Source organism: Ovis canadensis, chromosome 6, assembly GCF_042477335.2.
Source record: "Ovis canadensis isolate MfBH-ARS-UI-01 breed Bighorn chromosome 6, ARS-UI_OviCan_v2, whole genome shotgun sequence".
NCBI lineage: Eukaryota > Metazoa > Chordata > Mammalia > Artiodactyla > Bovidae > Ovis > Ovis canadensis.
Window position 1 is genome coordinate 73,095,144 of NC_091250.1, and position 17,973 is coordinate 73,113,116.

Genomic DNA, 17,973 nt, shown 5'->3' on the forward strand with positions numbered 1-17,973 from the left:
CAGTTGAGCCCAGTCTCCTCTATATTCATTTTTCCCTCCTGACTGCCTGCCTGCTCAAGAATCTCAAAATGCATTTTGCTTCCCGAGTTGCCAAAATACATCATCGGCTTTGTAATTGACAGGATGTGTTGTCATGCCCTTGGTCCTTTCTCCACATTGTCAACTAATCACTCCTTTTCCATTTTCCATTAATCAAGTGTGTGCTTCTTTCTAAAGTGAAACGCATCTCCCCTTATTGAATCACACATCATTTCACTCAGGCCAGCACTTCAATTTGTCTAGCTTGCTTCGCATTTCAGTTCTGTCTGTCAAAGCCTGGGCAGGTCTTACCAAGACTGCTATTCTGTAAAAGTCTTATAAGCGTGTTACATCATCCTGCTCCCATCCATGAGCCAGTTTATAAAAGGAGGGAAAGGAAGATTAGTAGATAGTAGAGGTGATAAAAGGAAAGAAAAGCATTATGTCACCATTGACCTTCCTTGCTCCAGCTGAACTGTAAATACTGGCTCAACATTTCTGCAGTATGGAATGGCACCTCTAGAATTCTCAGGCCTGACTTCCCGAGACAGGATTTTTGTTCCTCCTTTACTTTGTGCGCATAGCTGATCGTCTGTAGAGCAGTGGCATTGTGGGAAACTCCAGAATGTATTGGAGGAGCTGTACTTTGCTGAACATGTAACTCTGCTAAATTGTGACTGTCCCTTACACAAACTCTGGAAATCACCCAAGAGGATTAGTCCCTCAATAAATAGAATGAGAGATCCCCATTTCCAGGTGACACTTAAGTAACCCAGTCCGGTCCAATCACCATGAAGTCTTTCTCAAACTCTGAATACATGGTAGCTATTTCTTTCCATCCTTATTTTCTATTTCGTATAGAAAGGAGAGGAGACCTTTTAACAAGTCTTTGCACAGTTGAAGAACATTCATTTAAGAGGTCTGCTCTGTCAATAAGCAGTTATAAACAACTGACAAAGTAACTGAAGCCCAGTTTTCTTATCTATAAAGCAAAGTGTTTCTTCAGCCCAATCTTGTTTCCTCTCAGCTCCCAAAATTATGACGCCTCGACCTTCTGTCTGTATTGGCAGGCCACATCACCTTTCTGTCACTGCTGCTCTATCTAGAGGTGCCTCTAGATACCCCCTCTGAAGAACAGTCCTGTGCCTGTGTCCTTCAGGTCCAGACTCCTTTTCTTGCTTCCTCATAATTCCACATCCCCAGGGCAGGTTACGGCACTTGGGTCCCGTGGGCTTCACTCATTTATTCACAGACAGTTATTGAGCCTCTGCTCTGCTTAGGCCAAGTGGTGCATGCAGAAGATACTCTAGTGTTGAAAACACACCTAGTCCCTGCCCTCAGGGAGTTTACAGTCTCACAGAAAATACAGTCATCACAGTCATCACGATGCTGACCAGGGTGATGCTTGCTGCAGAGGAAATGCACAGAGCTCAGGGCACGCATGATGGGGATGCCTCGTGGAACCTAGAGGCACAGGAAGGCCAGCTGAGGAACTGGTACCAGTCTGGGCCAAATTCTGAAGGCTTGGTAGATGGCCAAGTTAATAAGAAGACCATTTCTGGCAAAAGGAACATATTTTCATAAGCAAATTTGGGAAGGAACTTTATGTAGCACTCACTGCCTGCCAGGCACTTATTCTAAGTGCAGTATGTATATTAACTTGTTTAATCTTTCCTAGGAGCCTAGGAGGTAAATTCTATCTTTGCATTTTGTTAGATAAGGACACTTAGAAATATTGAAAGTAACTATTAGAGATCCCACAGCTAATAAGTGGCAGAGTCAGAATGTGAATCAGTGCTATTTGGCCCTAGGGTCTGTGTTAATTAGTGTACCAAAAAGCCTCTTATATATTCATGAAAATGTATATAAATGTTTAGGTATATAATTTATACCTGTATATATGTAAGTGTATGTGCATATATAAATGTGTACTCACATATACACGTGTTGTACAAATGTGTGTGAGGAATATACAGCTGGAACGTGACCCATGAGTGACAACATGGTATAAGGTGAAGTTGGAGGAGAATCCCCATGGACAGAGGAGCCTGGCTGGCTACAGTCCATGAGGTCGCACAGAGTTTGACACGACTGAGCGACTAAGCTCAGCTCAGCTCGTGCAGGGTCTCATAAATCAGGTCAGAGATTCTAGATTCTGTCTTCGAGTGATAGGGAGCATAAGCCTGGAAACTGCTATAAAGCAATGTTAGCAGCCCAGGTTCAAACCCCACACCTGCTGCTTGCTACCTGTGTGATTGTGAGCAAGTTACTTCTCTAGGCCTCAGCCTTTTCATTTACAAAATAGGGATAATATTTCTGCCTATTCCTATGTTTTAAGGAGTAAGTAAGTTATTCTGCGTAGTGTCTCTTAGAATGAAAGGAAATCTTAACTAGGGCATCAGATTTGCATTTTAAAAAGATTCCTCTGCCTGTAGGGTAGTAAGTGGATGAGAAGGAGCAAGAAGGGGAGCAGGGAGATGATTTAGGAAACCAACTTAGCAGCAGCAGCAGCAGCAGTGATACAAGCATGGGTGTGCACAGCAGGTCACTCCTGCTGATATAGTGGCGGCTGATATTCCCCAGACAGAGCAGAGCCATCCTTGGGTCTTTCACTCAGGCATATCATTTGCCTGTGCTCAAGTGCTCTGCCCCTGAAGGAAGTCGGGATCTCTTTGCACCCTGGCTAAGGTTCCTTTATGCAGTGAGTTTCCCCAGCTTCGTCTCAACATTGATGCATGGGGCTCCTGACCTGCAGCTTCTTCTCTGCCTTCAACAACTTCTGGTACCTTCTTTGTGTCCCCAAGTTCATTAAGCCTTAAATAGTCAGAGGTCCTGCCTTAGTTGAGTGTTTAGTTCTTGCTTACCATCATATTACCATTCGTTGTTAGGACTGTCCCGCGGCCGCATCTCCCAAGACACAGAGGCATCAGGTTTGAGGAGTTAGTCATCTTTGTGAGGCTTTGAATGAAACATTATCCTCACTCACGCTATTGGATCCTCTTTCTGGGGATCGTATATGACCACTGGGGCCAGCCTGTTCTTGTGCTTGATTTAGGACCTGATTTTCTCAGAAATAGGGATACCTTAGACATGCTGCCATCTATCCTAGTCAGATAACACTTCACCAAGAGAAAAATTGCAGGTGACCTAAGAGACTTCCCTGGTGGCTCAGATGGTAAAGCATCTGCCTACAGTGCGGGAGACCTGGGTTCGATCCCTGGGTCAGGAAGATCCCTTCCTAGAAAAGGAAATGGCAACCCACTCCAGTGCTCTTGCCTGGAAAATCCCTGTGGACAGAGGAGCATAGTAGGCTACAGTCCATGGGGTCACAAAGAGTCAGACATGACTGAACAACTTCACTATCACTAAGTCATCAGCCTTTGCAATAGTTCTAATAAAAGTGACTACAAATAACGTGCCTGAGTGAAAAACCCAAAGTTGGTTCTGTTCCAGCCAGTTTTCCGTTTTTTTCCCCTTTCTTGTATCCCATGCATCTGAGGAAGGTCACTCTTCACCAGAGTAAGAATTTCCAGATCCAGAAACTGTAGCTTATCACTGGAAACAGGATCTGACAAACCTAGTCTGAGGCATAAGAATGCATGTATACCTATGGCTGATTCATGTTGACGTGTGGCAGAAACCAACACAACATTATAAAGCAGTTATCCTCCAATTAAATTTTTAAAATCATGTCTTATAAATGTAAAGGCCAGTAAGACTAGAGAAATACTATTTTAACGGAAACAAACTCCTAACTATAATGTGAGTTTTTTTCAGTACAAAACAAGATAATTCCTACAGAGGAAATGTCCTAGGTGAGGGCAGAATCATCAGAGTGAGTGTGTAGCCTCCCATGGTAATACCTTTGAGAGGCAGCCTCCATCTTAGTACCGTGTTTGTTCAACACCAGAACCAGTCATGCTGTCTCTGTAGTTACATTTTTTTGCATTCAGATAGTGTCATATGGAGAAGGCAACGGCACCCCACTCCAGTACTCTTGCCTGGAAAATCCCATGGACGGAGGAGCCTGGTGGGCTGCAGTCCATGGGGTCGCTAAGAGTCGGACACAACTGAGCGACTTCACTTTGACTTTTCACTTTCATGCATTGGAGAAGGAAATGGCAACCCACTCCAGTGTTCTTGCCTGGAGAATCCCAGGGACGGGGAGCCTGGTGGGCTGCTGCCTATGGGGTTGCACAGAGTCGGGCACGACTGAAGCGACTCAGCAGCAGCAGCAGCAGTGTCATATGGCTTCCCAGGTGGCACTAGAGGTAAGAATCTGCCTGCCAGTGCAGGAGACACAAGAGAGTCCTGGGTAGGGAAGATCCCCTGGAGGAGGAAATGGCCCCCCACTCCAGTATTCTTGCCTGGAAAATTCCATGGGCAGAGGAGCCTGGCGCACCACAGCCCGTGGGGCTGCAAAGAGTCAGGCCCTGCTGAGCAGCTGAACACACACACAGTGTCCTACAGCTTGGGAAAATTGAGAAGGAAAATATTTTGGGAAATATTTCAAAGGCTCTTAATGTGAAGCCATTATAAATTGAAATTTGACTTTTTGTTTTATTTTGATAAAGCATAAGGTTATTATTTGTTTCTTACACAGTTGCTTTATTGTTTGTTCAGTAATCTTGGTATTCAAATGATTGTGTCTGATTTCAACTGGTAAAATTTGTTAGAGCTTTTATTTTCTGGCTTTTTTTTGTTTTCAGACCAATTCAGCACATTATAATGAGCATGATAAATTAGCTTCCCTATGAATATTTTTAAAGAAGTTAGTTTTAAGTGAAAAAAGATAAAATCAAATTACTTTCCTGAGCTTTTATATTTAATGATGAAATAAGCAAAGGCACATAAAATGTGCTGTCAACAAGGTAGTATTCCAATAAATAGTAAATTAGATTCTAGTGTCTGCAGTGCCTGGACATTAGGCCAGAAGCTAAACTTAATTTTTAAAGTGTATGATAAATCTTGTCTTTTTGAGCACTTTGGGTTCCAGCCACTTCTTGCCAGTTATTGATTATGTGGATATATGGCATTTCTGTTTGCCCATAATAGTGTTTTGTATGGCATAAGCTAAATGTTTCATTTATTTATTTCCTCCTTGTCTTCATGGTTGCTTGATTTTATTTTTCATCATTTTCTGCTCATAAAGACATTTGAGAAAGAACAATTTAAATATTCTGTTACTTCCAGCCTTTCTTTAAACAGTGCAGTTGAAGTAAGGATACATGTACCTGTGAAGGCCTGGGTGAAGGCAGTGGTGGCCAAATTTTAAGGAAATAACAGGTGCAAAAACTATTATAAAAGACTCCTATAGATGGCAAATAAATCTTGCGACATTTAGGGTTCTGTTTAAAAAATAAGTGAATGCCTTGTTTTGACTTCTACCCTGGTCATTTGTTCACATTTAGTGAGATCTTATTTAGCTCTTCATACACTAGGTGCATGATTTAAACATTTCTGTTCTTACTCTCAGTTCTTTGAGTTGGAGTTATAAGACCTGTAGAAAATCACAGTCCAAGCTAAATATGCTGAGTATTACTGACATATAATTCAGTTCACATATCATAAAAATTTGCCCACTTAAAGTATAAAATTCAGTGTTTTTAGTATATTCAGAGTTATGTAATCACTGCCAAAATCAATTTTAGAATACTTCCATCATCCGAAGAAGAAATCCGTCCCTTTGGCGTCACTCCATAATTGCCCTATCCCCCTCCCTCCCAGCCCTGGACAACCAGTAATCTACTTTCTGACCATATAGATTTGCCTGTTGTAGACCTTTCATGTAAATGGAATCATGCAACAGGTGATCTTCTGTGACTAGCTTCTTTCCCTGGGGATAGCATTTTCACGGCTCATCCATGGTGTAACATGTATCAGTATTTCATTACTTTTTTCTTGCCAGAACACAGCCCATTGTGTGATGGATATCATTTTTATTTATCCGTTGATCACGTTTTGGACATTTGAAGTGTTTCCACTTTTTGACTATTCTGAATACTACTGTTATGAACATTCATGTATAAATATTTTGTCTAGAGGTAGGTTTTCATCTCTCGGGTATATATCAACAATAATTTGCTGGATCATATGGTAGGTCATTCAGTTATTTGGGGAACTGCCAGACTGTTCTCTAAAGTGGCTGCAGTGTTTTATATTCCTACCAGCAGTGTATGAGGTTTGTAATTGCTCCACATCTTCATCAACACTTGTTATCAGTCTTTTTGCTCATAGCTATCCTAGTGGGTAGGAAGTGTTCTCTTGTAGTTTTGATTTGTAATCCCCCTGATGACTAATGAAATTATCTTTTCATGTGGTAGCATTGATTAGATTATTTTTATTGGCAATCTGAATATATTCTGTGAAGAAATATCACTCAGATCTTTTGTCTATTTTAAAATGGGTTGTCTTATTGAGTTGTAAGAGTTCCTGATATATTCCAGATACAAACCTATTATCAAATATGATTTACAAATATTTTCTTCCATTTTAAGGGTACCTTCTTCACTTTCTTGTTAGTGTCTTTCGAATCACAATTTTTTTTTAATTTTGAGAAGTCGAATTTAGTTTACTTATAACTTCGCAATCATATCTAAAAAATCATTGTCAAATCAAGGTCACAATGATGTTTTCTATAAGAATCTGATTTTATAGTTTTAACTCTTAATTTATGTTTAGGATCCATTTTTAGTTAATTTTTATATATGGTGTGAGGTAGGAATAAAACCTCAATCTGTTGCATGTAATTGTCCAGTTATCGCAATACTGTTGACTATTTTGCCACCCTTGTTGAAATTAGTTCACCATAAGTGTGAGAATTTGTTTCTGGATTTTTAATTTTATTCCATTGAATACACTATGCCAGTATCACACTATCTTGATTATTGTAGTTTCATCAGTTCAGTTCAGTTGCTCAGTCGTGTCTGATTCTTTGCGACCCCATAAGCCACATGGAGCACACCAGGCCTCCCTCACCAACTCCCGGAGTCCACCCAAACCCATGTCCATTGAGTCGTTGATGCCACCCAACCATCTCATCCTCTGTCATCCCCTTCTCCTCCTGCCCTCAGTCTTTCCCAGCATCAGGGTCTTTTTCAAGGCTGCAATCACCATCTGCAGTGATTTTGGAACCCAGAAAAATAAAGTCAGCTGCTGTTTCCCCATCTATTTGCCATGAAGTGATGGGACCGGATGCAATGACCTTAGTTTTCTGAATGTTGAGCATTAAACCAACTTTTTCACTCTCCTCTTTCACTTTCATCAACAGGCTGTTCAGTTCCTCTTCACTTTCTGCCATAAGGGTGGTGTCATCTGCGTATCTGAGGTTATTGATATTTCTCCCGACAATCTTGATCCCAGCTTGTGCTTCTTCCAGCCCACCGTTTCTCATGATGTACTCTGCATATAAATTAAATAAGCAGGGTGACAGTATACAGCCTTGACGTACTCCTTTTCCTATTTGGAACCAATCTGTTGTTCCATGTCTAACTGTTGCTTCCTGACCTGCATATAGGTTTCTCAAGAGGCAGGTTAGGTGGTCCGGTATTCCCATCTCTTTCAGAATTTTCCACAGTTTATTCTGATCCACACAATCAAAGGCTTTGACATAGTCAATAAAGCAGAAATAGATGTTTTTCTGGAACTCTCTTGCTTTTATAATGATCCATTGGATGTTGGCAATTTGATTTCTGGTTCCTCTGCCTTTGCTAAAACCAGCTTGAACATCTGGAAGTTCATGGTTTACATATTGCTGAAGTCTGGCTTGGAGAATTTTGAGCATGACTTTACTAGCGTGTGAGATGAGTGCAGTTGTGTTGTAGCTTCATACTGAGTTTGAAATCTGAAAGGGTGAGTCTTCCAACTTAATTCTCCTTTTGCAAGATTATTTTGGTGGTTCTGGGGCTCTTGAATTTCCATATGATTTTTAGGATCAGCTTGTCAATTTCTGTAAGCCAGCTGGAAGTTTTATAGTGATTGCATTGAATCTATAGCTTTATCTAGAGGTGTTGCCATCTTAATATTTACTCCCCCCATCCATTTATAGGGGATGTATTTCAATGGTGGTTTGTAATTTTCAAAATGTAAAATTTGCATTTCCTTTGTTCAGTTTATTTATGTGCATTTTATTCTTTCTCATGCTCTTAAATGGACTTTTTTATTTATCTACGATTTCTCTTGCTAGTATATAGAAGTACAGTTTGGTTCTACTCTTTGCCACCCCATGGACTGCAGCAGGCCAGGTTTCCCTGTCCATCACCAACTCCTGGAGCTTACTCAAACTCATGTCCATCGAGTCAGTGATGCCATCCAACCATCTCATCCTCTGTTGTCTCCTTCTCCTCCTGCCTTCAATCTTTCCCAACAACAGGGTCTTTTCCAATGAGTCAGTTCTTCACATCAGGTGGCCATAGTATTGGAGTTTCAGCTTCAGCATCAGTCCTTCCAATGAATATTCAGGACTGATTTCCTTTAGGGTGGACTGGTTGGATTTCCTTGCTCTCCAAGGGACTCTCAAGAGGCTTCTCCAACACCACAGTTCAAAAACATCAATTCTTCGGCACTCAGCTTTCTTCACAGTCCAACTCTCACATCCATACATGACCACAGGAAAAACCAGAGCCTTGACTAGATGGTCCTTTGTTGGCAAAGTAATGTCTCTGCTTTTCAATATGCTATCTAGGTTGGTCATAACTTTCCTTCCAAGGAGTAAGCGTCTTTTAATTTCATGGCTGCAGTCACCATCTGCAGTGATTTTGGAGCCCCAAAAAATAAAGTCTGACACTGTTTCCCCATCTATTTCCCTTTACACACCTTAAAAGCTCTTTAAAGAAATTTCAGTAGAAGAAAATATCTAAGTTGTCTTTTATAATTTCATTTCACCTAGATATGTGTTAAACTTTACCCATTGTCTTGTGTTTAACTGTTATTGATGAACTGGACCTGAAAGTGGTTAAGAGCACAGGTCTTACTTTTCCTCCAAGGAGCAAGCATCTTTTAATTTCATGGTTGCAGTGACCATCTGCAGTGATTTTGGAGCCCCAAAAAATAAAGTCTGTCACTGTTTCAATGGTTTCCCCATCTATTTGCCATGAAGTGATGGGACCGGATACCATGATCTTAGTTTTCTGAATATTGAGTTTTACAGTTGGGTTTTATACATTGATCTTGTATTCTACAACCTTGCACAACTCATTAGTTATAAGTTTTTTAGTGGTTTCCTTAGAATTTTCAATATATAAGATTTTGTGATCTGTGAATAAAGGTGGATCTGCTTTCTCCTTTCCTCTATGGACTTATTTTATTTCTTTTCTTGCCCAGTTGCCCTGGCTGGAACCTCCACCTCCAGTATAGTGTAGAATAAAAGTGAAATACTGGATATCTTTCTTCTGCTTCTATCTTAGGTAGAAAGCTTTCAGTGCTCCTTAAGTATAATGTTAGATATGTTTTTCTTTAATACATGCCCTTTACTCAGGTTGAAGAAGTTGATTTCTATTACTAGTTGAGGGTTTTTGTTTTGTTTTTTTTAATCACGAAGCGGTGTTGGATTTAGTTGGACCCTTTTTGTATCTGTTGAGACTGACTATATTGGCTTTGTCCTTTATTCTATTAATATGTAGTGTCTCCCATTAGTTGATTTTCTGATGCTAAACCAACCCTACATTTATGGAATAAATCCCACCTAGTTGTGTTGTATAATTCTTATGTGCTACCAGGTTAGGAATTTTAGTACTTTTGTTGAGGATGTTTATTTTCATAAGAGATGTTGCTTTGTATTTTCCTCATAATATTTTTGCCTAGCTGTGGTACCAAGATCATACTGGTCTCAGAGTAATTTAGGAATGTTCTTTTGTAGACTGAATAATTGATACAAATTCTTTTGTAAACATTTGGTAGAATTCACCAGTTTATCCATCTGAACCTAGGCTTTTCTTTTTATGCAGCTTTTTAAAACTTACTACTTAATCTCTTGTCATAAATATCTTCACATTTTCTATTCTATCTTGAGTCAATTTACATAGCCAGTGTCTCTCTAGGAATTTGTCCATTTCATGGAAGGGATCTAATTAATTGGCACACAGATGTCCATAGTATTCTCTAATAATTCTTTTATTTCTGTAAGGTTAGTAGTTATGGCCTCTTTCACCCCACATTTTAGATAGCTTTTTTTTTTTTTTTTTGGTCTATTCAGTTAGTTTTGTCTCTTTTGTTGATCTTTTCAAAGAATGAATTTTTGGTTTCACTGTTTTCTCTAAATTTTCTATTGTTTCATTAATTTCCATTGTCATCTATCATTTCCTTCCTCCTGCTTGCTTTGGCTTGCCCTTGATCTCCTCTTCCTATTGTCTTCAGTGAAATTATTGAAATCTTAATTTTTATATAGGTGTTTACAGCTCTAAATTCCCTAGAAGTACTACTTTACTCATACATCTCATAGTTTCAGTATGTTGTATCTTCATTGTCATTCATCTCAAAGTAATTTTTGATTTCCCTAGTAATTTCTTCTTTGATTCACTGGTCATTTAGGAGTATTAATTTCCAAATACTTGTGAATTTTCCAAGTTTCTGTTATTGATTTCTGATACCATCCCATTGTATTCAGAAAACATACTTTATATGAATTAAATCCATTTAAGGTTATTGAGGCTTGTTTTATGATCTAACATATGTTCTATCCTGAGAATGTTCTATGTGGACTTAAGAATGTACATTCTGTTGTTGGATAGATTGTCCTAAGACATATTAGATCTAGTTGGTTTATAAGTATTGCTTCAGTCTTCTAGGATTTTGGTGATCTTCTTTCTAGTTCTACTTCCAGTTATTGAATGACATATTCAAGTCTCCAGTTGTTACAGTTGAATTGTCAATTTCTCCTTCACTGCTATCAGTTTGTGGTTCATGTTTATTAAGGTTCTTTGTTTGTTGCTAGCATGTGAGATGAGTGCAATTGTGCGGTAGTCTGAGCATTCTTTGGCATTGCCTTTCTTTGGGATTGGAATGAAAAGTGACCTTTTCCAGTCCTGTGGCCACTGCTGAGTTTTCCAAATTTGCTGGCATATTGAGTGCAGCAATTTCACAGCATCATCTTTTAGGGTTTGGAACAGCTCAACTGGAATTCCATCACCTCCACTAGCTTTGTTCATAGTGATGCTTTCTAAGACCCACTTGACTTCACATTCCAGGATGTCTGGCTCTAGATTAGTGATCACATCATCATGATTATCTGGGTCGTTAAGATTTTTGTACAGTACTTCCTTGTATTCTTGCCACCTCTTCTTAATATCTTCTGCTTCCGTTAGGTCCATACCATTTCTGTCCTTTATTGAGCCCATCCTTGCATGAAAATGTTCCCTTGGTAGCTCTAATTTTCTTGAAGAGATATCTAGTCTTTCCCATTCTGTTGTTTTCCTCTATTTCTTTGCATTGATTGCTGAAGAAGGCTTTCTTATCTCTTCTTGCTATTCTTTGGAACTCTGCATTCAGATGCTTATATCTTTCCTTTTCTCCTTTGCTTTTCGCCTCTCTTCTTTTCACAGCTATTTGTAAGGCCTCCCCAGACAGCCATTTTGCTTTTTTGCATTTCTTTTCCATGGGGATGGTCTTGATCCCTATCTCCTGTATAATGTCACGAACCTCATTCCATAGTTCATCAGGCACTCTATCTATCAGATCTAGGCCCTTAAATCTATTTCTCACTTCCACTGTATAATCATAAGGGATTTGATTTAGGTCATACCTGAATGGTCTAGCACTTTTCCCTACTTTCTTCAATTTAAGCCTGAATTTGGTAATAAGGAGTTCACGATCTGAGCCACAGTCAGCTCCTGGTCTTGTTTTTGTTGACTGTATAGAGCTTCTCCATCTTTGGCTGCATAGAATATAATCAATCTGATTTCGGTATTGACCATCCGGTGATGTCCATGTGTAGAGTCATCTCTTGTGTTGTTGGAAGAGGGTGTTTGCTATGACCAGTGCATTTTCTTGGCAAAACTCTATTAGTCTTTGCCCTGCTTCATTCTGCACTCCAAGGCCAAATTTGCCTGTTACTCCAGGTGTTTCTTGACTTCCTACTTTTGCATTCCAGTCCCCTATCATGAAAAGGATTTCTTTTTCGGGTGTTAGTTCTAAAAGGTCTTGTAGGTCTTCATAAAACCATTCAACTTCAGCTTCTTCAGCGTTACTGGTTGGGCGATAGGCTTGGATCACTGTGATATTGAATGGTTTGCCTTGGAGACGAACAGAGATCATTCTGTCATTTTTGAGATCGCATCCAAGTACTGCATTTCGGACTCTTTTGTTGACCATGATGGCTACTCCATTTCTTCTGAGGGATTCCTGCCCGCAGTAGTAGATATAATGGTCATCTGAGTTAAATTCACCCATTCCAGTCCATTTTAGTTCACTGATTCCTAGAATGTTGACGTTCACCCTTGCCATCTCTTGTTTGACCACTTCCAATTTGCCTTGATTCATGGACCTGACATTCCAGGTTCCTATGCAGTATTGCTCTTTACAGCATTGGATCTTGCTTCTATCACCAGTCACATCCACAACTGGGTATTGTTTTTGCTTTGGCTCCATCCCTTCATTCTTTCTGGAGTTATTTCTCCACTGATCTCCAGTAGCATATTGGGCACCTACTGACCTGGGGAGTTCCCTTTTTAGTATCCTATCACTTTGCCTTTTCATACTGTTCATGGGGTTCTCAAGGCCAGAATACTGAAGCTCAAAATTCTCCAAGCCATGCTTCAGCAATACGTGAACTGTGAACTCCCTGATGTTCAAGCTGGTTTTAGAAAAGGCAGAGGAACCAGAGATCAAATTGCCAACATCTGCTGGATCATGGAAAAACCAAGAGAGTTCCAGAAAAACATCTATTTCTGCTTTCTTGACTATGCCAAAGCCTTTGACTGTGTGGATCACAATAAACTGTGGAAAATTCTGAAAGAGATGGGAATACCAGACCACCTAACCTGCCTCTTGAGAAGTCTGTATGCAGGTCAGGAAGCAACAGTTAGAAATGGACATGGAACAACAGAGTGGTTCCAAATAGGAAAAGGAGTACATCAAGGCTGTTATATTGTCACCCTGCTTATTTAACTTATATGCAGAGTACATCATGAGAAACGCTGGGCTGGAAGAAACGCTGGGCTGGAAGAAACACAAGCTCGACTCAAGATTGCCGGGAGAAATATCAATAACCTCAGATATGCAGATGACACCACCCTTATGGCAGAAAGTGAAGAGGAGCTAAAAAGCCTCTTGATGAAAGTGAAAGAGGAGAGTGAAAAAGTTGGCTTAAAGCTCAACATTCAGAAAACGAAGATCATTGCATCCGGTCTCAACACTTCATGGGAAATAGATGGGGAAAGAGTGGAAACAGTGTCAGACTTTATTTTGGGGGGCTCCAAAATCACTGCAGATGGTGACTGCAGCCATGAAATTAAAAGACGCTTACTCCTTGGAAGAAAAGTTATGACCAACCTAGATAGCATATTCAAAAGCGGAGACATTACTTTGCCGACTAAGGTCCATCTAGTCAAGGCTATGGTTTTTCCTGTGGTCATGTGTGGATGTGAGAGTTGGACTGTGAAGAAGGCTGAGCGCTGAAGTGTTGATGGTTTTGAACTGTGGTGTTGGAGAAGACTCTTGAGTCCCTTGGACTGCAAGGAGATCCAACCAGTCCATTCTGACGGAGATCAGCCCTGGGATTTCTTTGGAAGGAATGATGCTAAAGCTGAAGCTCCAGTACTTTGGCCACCTCATGCGAAGAGTTGACTCATTGGAAAAGACTCTGATGCTAGGAGGGATTGGGGGCAGGAGGAGAAGGGGACGACCGAGGATGAGATGGCTCAATGGCATCACGGACTCAATGGACGTGAGTCTGAGTGAACTCTGGGAGATGGTGATGAACAGTGAGGCCTGGCGTGCTGCGATTCATGGGGTCACAAAGAGTCGGACATGACTGAGCTGAACTGAACTTGTTTGTTGCACATACATTTATAATTGTTATATCTTCCTTTTGGATTTACCCTTATTATAAAATGTCCCTCTTCATCTCTAATTATATTGTTTTAAAATTTCTTTTCTGTGATATTAGAATAGCCCTGTGAGTTTTCCTGTGGTTAGTGTTGGCCTGATAAATCTTTTCCACCGTTTTAACTGATCTGCCCAATGTATATCTCCTATAGAAGCATATTGTCAAGTCTTGGCTTTTATCCAGTATCAGTCTCTGCCTTTGTATTGTTTAAATCCGTCATACTTAATATATTGACATAATGATATTATTGACATAATGAGATTTACTTCTGTCATTTTACTTTTATTCTCTATATTTGTCATTTGTTTTCCTCTATTTCTCTTTGTTTTGCTTTGCAGTGTATGACTATTTTCTAGTTTAACATTTTAATTCCTTTAATGATTTTTTCACTATTGTTGAGTAATTTTTCTTTGTAGTTATTTTAAGGCATATACATCTTGTTAGTATAAATCATAAGCAGATTCTAATAAGTTAATTTCAGTGATCTAGGTGGCTCAGTAGTAAAGAATCTGCCTGTAAAACATGAGACATGGTTTCAATCTCTGTATCAGAAAGATCCCCTGAAGAAGGAAATGGCAACCTTGCCAGTATTCTTGCCAATATTCTTGCCTGGGAAATCCCATGGACAGAGGAGCCTGGCGGGTTATAGTCCATGAGGTCACACAGAGTCAGACATGACTTAAGTGACTCAGCAATGGAAAGACTACCCCCTTATAGCTCTATTCCCTTTTCTCCCTTTTTGTGCTATTGTTATTATATATGCAACATCTAATGAGTTACAATGACATCATTATTACTTTATATAATTTTATGTCACTTAAAAGTTTGACTGGAATAGCAGGTATATATTTATAGCTTTTGTTACATTAACTTTTCATTCTTACCATTTCTGTATCTCATTTATTCTAAATCATAGCTTTCCTTAGATCCTCAAACAGTGTCAGCCAAAAGGATGGGGACCAGGTTCTGTGTGTGGTTGTTTGTGTACGGCACAATCGAGTTATCATTCACATTGCAGGTTCGTGTGTTTATTTTGACAGTTTATTGGCAGATGGTCAAAAATGTCTTGTTTAGTAATTTCAGTATATGAAGTTCAGTAATTTACAGTTCTGTCCATTTAAACTTTGTGATGGTGAAGTATATATAAATATATCTGCACTTTCTAACATGAAAGTCAGTAACTGCATGTAACTAATATGCATTTGAACTGACTTTTTAGTTTATATTAACTTTTAGATAACCACAGCTAATGGCTCTCATATTGGACAGTGAAGTTATATCTCAGATGTTCCCCTTTCTTGGTATTAAAGCAAGAACCCTAAAATAAGTGCTCATAGTTTCATATGTTATAGAACTCATTTCCTGGGCCATAGGAATATTTTTTAAAGAATCTATTATATCTCCATCAGCCACCTAAAAATTCAAGTGCAGATAGACAAAGATTTTGGTACAGACACTTATGTGGGGCATTGGCCAAGAGAAAGGAAGTACACAGTACTTGGGGCACACTGGAGGATCCATGCCCTGGGTCTCCATCTCACTGGATGCCTTGCAAACAGTAAGGAGAGGGTTCTTTTTTCTGCTTATAGGAAAAAATTCTTCAAAGCTACAATTAGAAACGTTTACCTTATGCAGATAGCAGTTGAGTAAAGGGAATGAAACTCATACTGCTCTCCATAGAAAATTTTTCAAAGAGTGTAATTGTACAAGTTCTTACAGATTCTCAGAATCTTTCCTTGTAGTCTTTGAAGTGAGGAGACAGAGGATCCCATTATCCTCACTTCTCTGTAAGGTATCCCTTTCATTGTCTTCTACATTTTTTCAGGTATGTATTGATGAAAGCTGAGCTGCTTAGGGGCTTAGAGATAACAGATATAAGCAAAATGTCCCCATGGGATAACAGGTTTCTTTTTTTATTTTTTTAAAGAAATGTAGTTATTTAACTTTGGGTCAGTATATGTGAATGCCCATTGTGGTTTTCCCTTCTCATATTGAGACACAGTGTAAAATAACACACTGTTCCTTATCTCAGATAATGTAGTAACTACATCCCAGCTGCTTTCAGACTTATGAAATCCTGTTGCCATGTCAATATAATGAAAGCCTGCACTGAAAAGCCTCTGACATTTAACATTTCATTTTCTCTGGGCCCATGTCAACAGTATAATCAGGGACAAAAAAAGAAATTATGGTGTTCATCCCCAAACCATCATGGGATTAAAAAAAATAATAATAACCTCTTTGGATTGATCTTAAAAATCATTTTCCCTCTCAAAGGCAAAACATGCTGCCAAGAGAAAAGTTAGAAGTCATATTAGCTTACTTAATATTGTGAATAAGAATAAAGCCTACGTGTCAGTTGAGTTTTCCTACAGGTGAATTAACACTGCATCCTCTGTTGGTCCCCAGGTCATAGATCTGTACTGGGGAATTGATGAAGATGAATGGGACAGCCCTGAGCTCCAGAAGACCCGCATGAAGCTGCTGGAGGATTGTTTGAAAACTTCTGCAGGTCCATGTTTTGTTGTGGGTATAGAAACACTAATGCTTTATATTAAATTGTAGATGAATGTGAGAATTCTTGATTTGTGATTCTTAAAAGGCTTTTAGAATGGGGGGGAAATACTTGCTTTTCTATATCTATTTAAAATTCTTAAACTGCCTCCTTGTCCTCAGTGTGTGAGGACAAAATCCTCCACTTGCCATGAAACAGCACTGCAGATTAACGGTAAATAATTTGAAGTGGTAATCAGAGGGAGGGCTTGGGGTTGACAACAATCTCCAGAGCACCTTGTGATCGCCAGTATTACTGTCAGTCCTCCAATAAGTATCCTCATTTTCCTTACATTTTATTGTGTGGTATTCCATCCTAGAATCTGTTTCTCAGCATTAGAATTTCTGGGATATTTTTTAAAACACTGTGGCTGAAACATTGTTCAACTAAATACACTGTGTCAGATCCACCAATAGGAATTGAAAAAATTGTTTTTATGGTGATTTTCAGCCAGAGATGCTCAAGTGGAACATTATCATTAATTTGTCATTATTTTCTGAAGGGATATCCAAATCCAGTCTTCTGTGTAAACACAGTGGTGGTAAGAGAAGCAGGTCACTCTGTGGCAGGTGATGCACAAAATCATGGCCTTAATTTAGCTGAAGAAAGACCTTATCCTGAACCCAAACACTCCTACCAGCCGATAGGGAAGTTGGCCCTTTCCACGCAGGATGTTCTGAGGTTGATGGATGTTTGTGAATTACTAGTGGGGAAAATGTCATAGTATACAATTAAAAGCTGGGTTCAGTGTATCAGTAAAAGCTTTTAGTATGTATTTGCATGTCCATTTATATTCAAACTCCACATAAGGGGTAAAGTACATAAAGGATAAATAAATGAATAAATTATTCATTTATTCACCAGCTACTTAATGAATGCTGTTCCTAGTGAGTGCTCTTAGTGTTGGGGCAAGTAGATTTATATGAAATGATCGTTTTGTAGGTCAGTTTCTTATGACTAATGTTAGAGTTGAACTGAGGAGGTAAGACTTTGTTTTCCTCATGGAGGATTATTCTTATGTGGGACTTGCGTCATTTTTATGTGGGGCTAACAAGAGAGGGCAGATAAATATCAAAGCGACAAATAAACAACAAGTCAGATGGTAACAAGAGCTACAGAGAAAAATACAAAAAGGAAGGAAGAGAGGGAAGAGAAGTGAGGGGAGAGACTTGTTATTTTGAGTAGAAAGGTGGAGAAAGCCTCATCAGTAAGGTGATTGTGGAGGAGGCGGCAGGACGAGGGACAGGGAGGAACCAAGTGGACGTTGCATGCGCAGCTTTCCAGGAGAGGAGCTGGGGAACACGCGTGGCATGCTCAGGAGAGAGGAGGCAGGTGGGTGCCTAAAGCAGCATGAGGGTGT

The 17,973-nt window shown here is 39.5% G+C and overlaps 1 protein-coding gene across 1 annotated transcript in view; it reads left to right on the forward strand.

Annotated features, from left to right (window-relative positions):
* The window catches only part of NWD2 (NACHT and WD repeat domain containing 2), a 237,329-nt gene that overhangs the window by 106,386 nt on the left and 112,970 nt on the right, over positions 1-17,973 (forward strand). Inside the window, exon 3 of the mRNA XM_069593826.1 lies at positions 16,469-16,585. Coding sequence (XP_069449927.1) covers positions 16,469-16,585 — 117 coding nt within the window. The remainder of the gene's footprint in view (positions 1-16,468; positions 16,586-17,973) is intronic.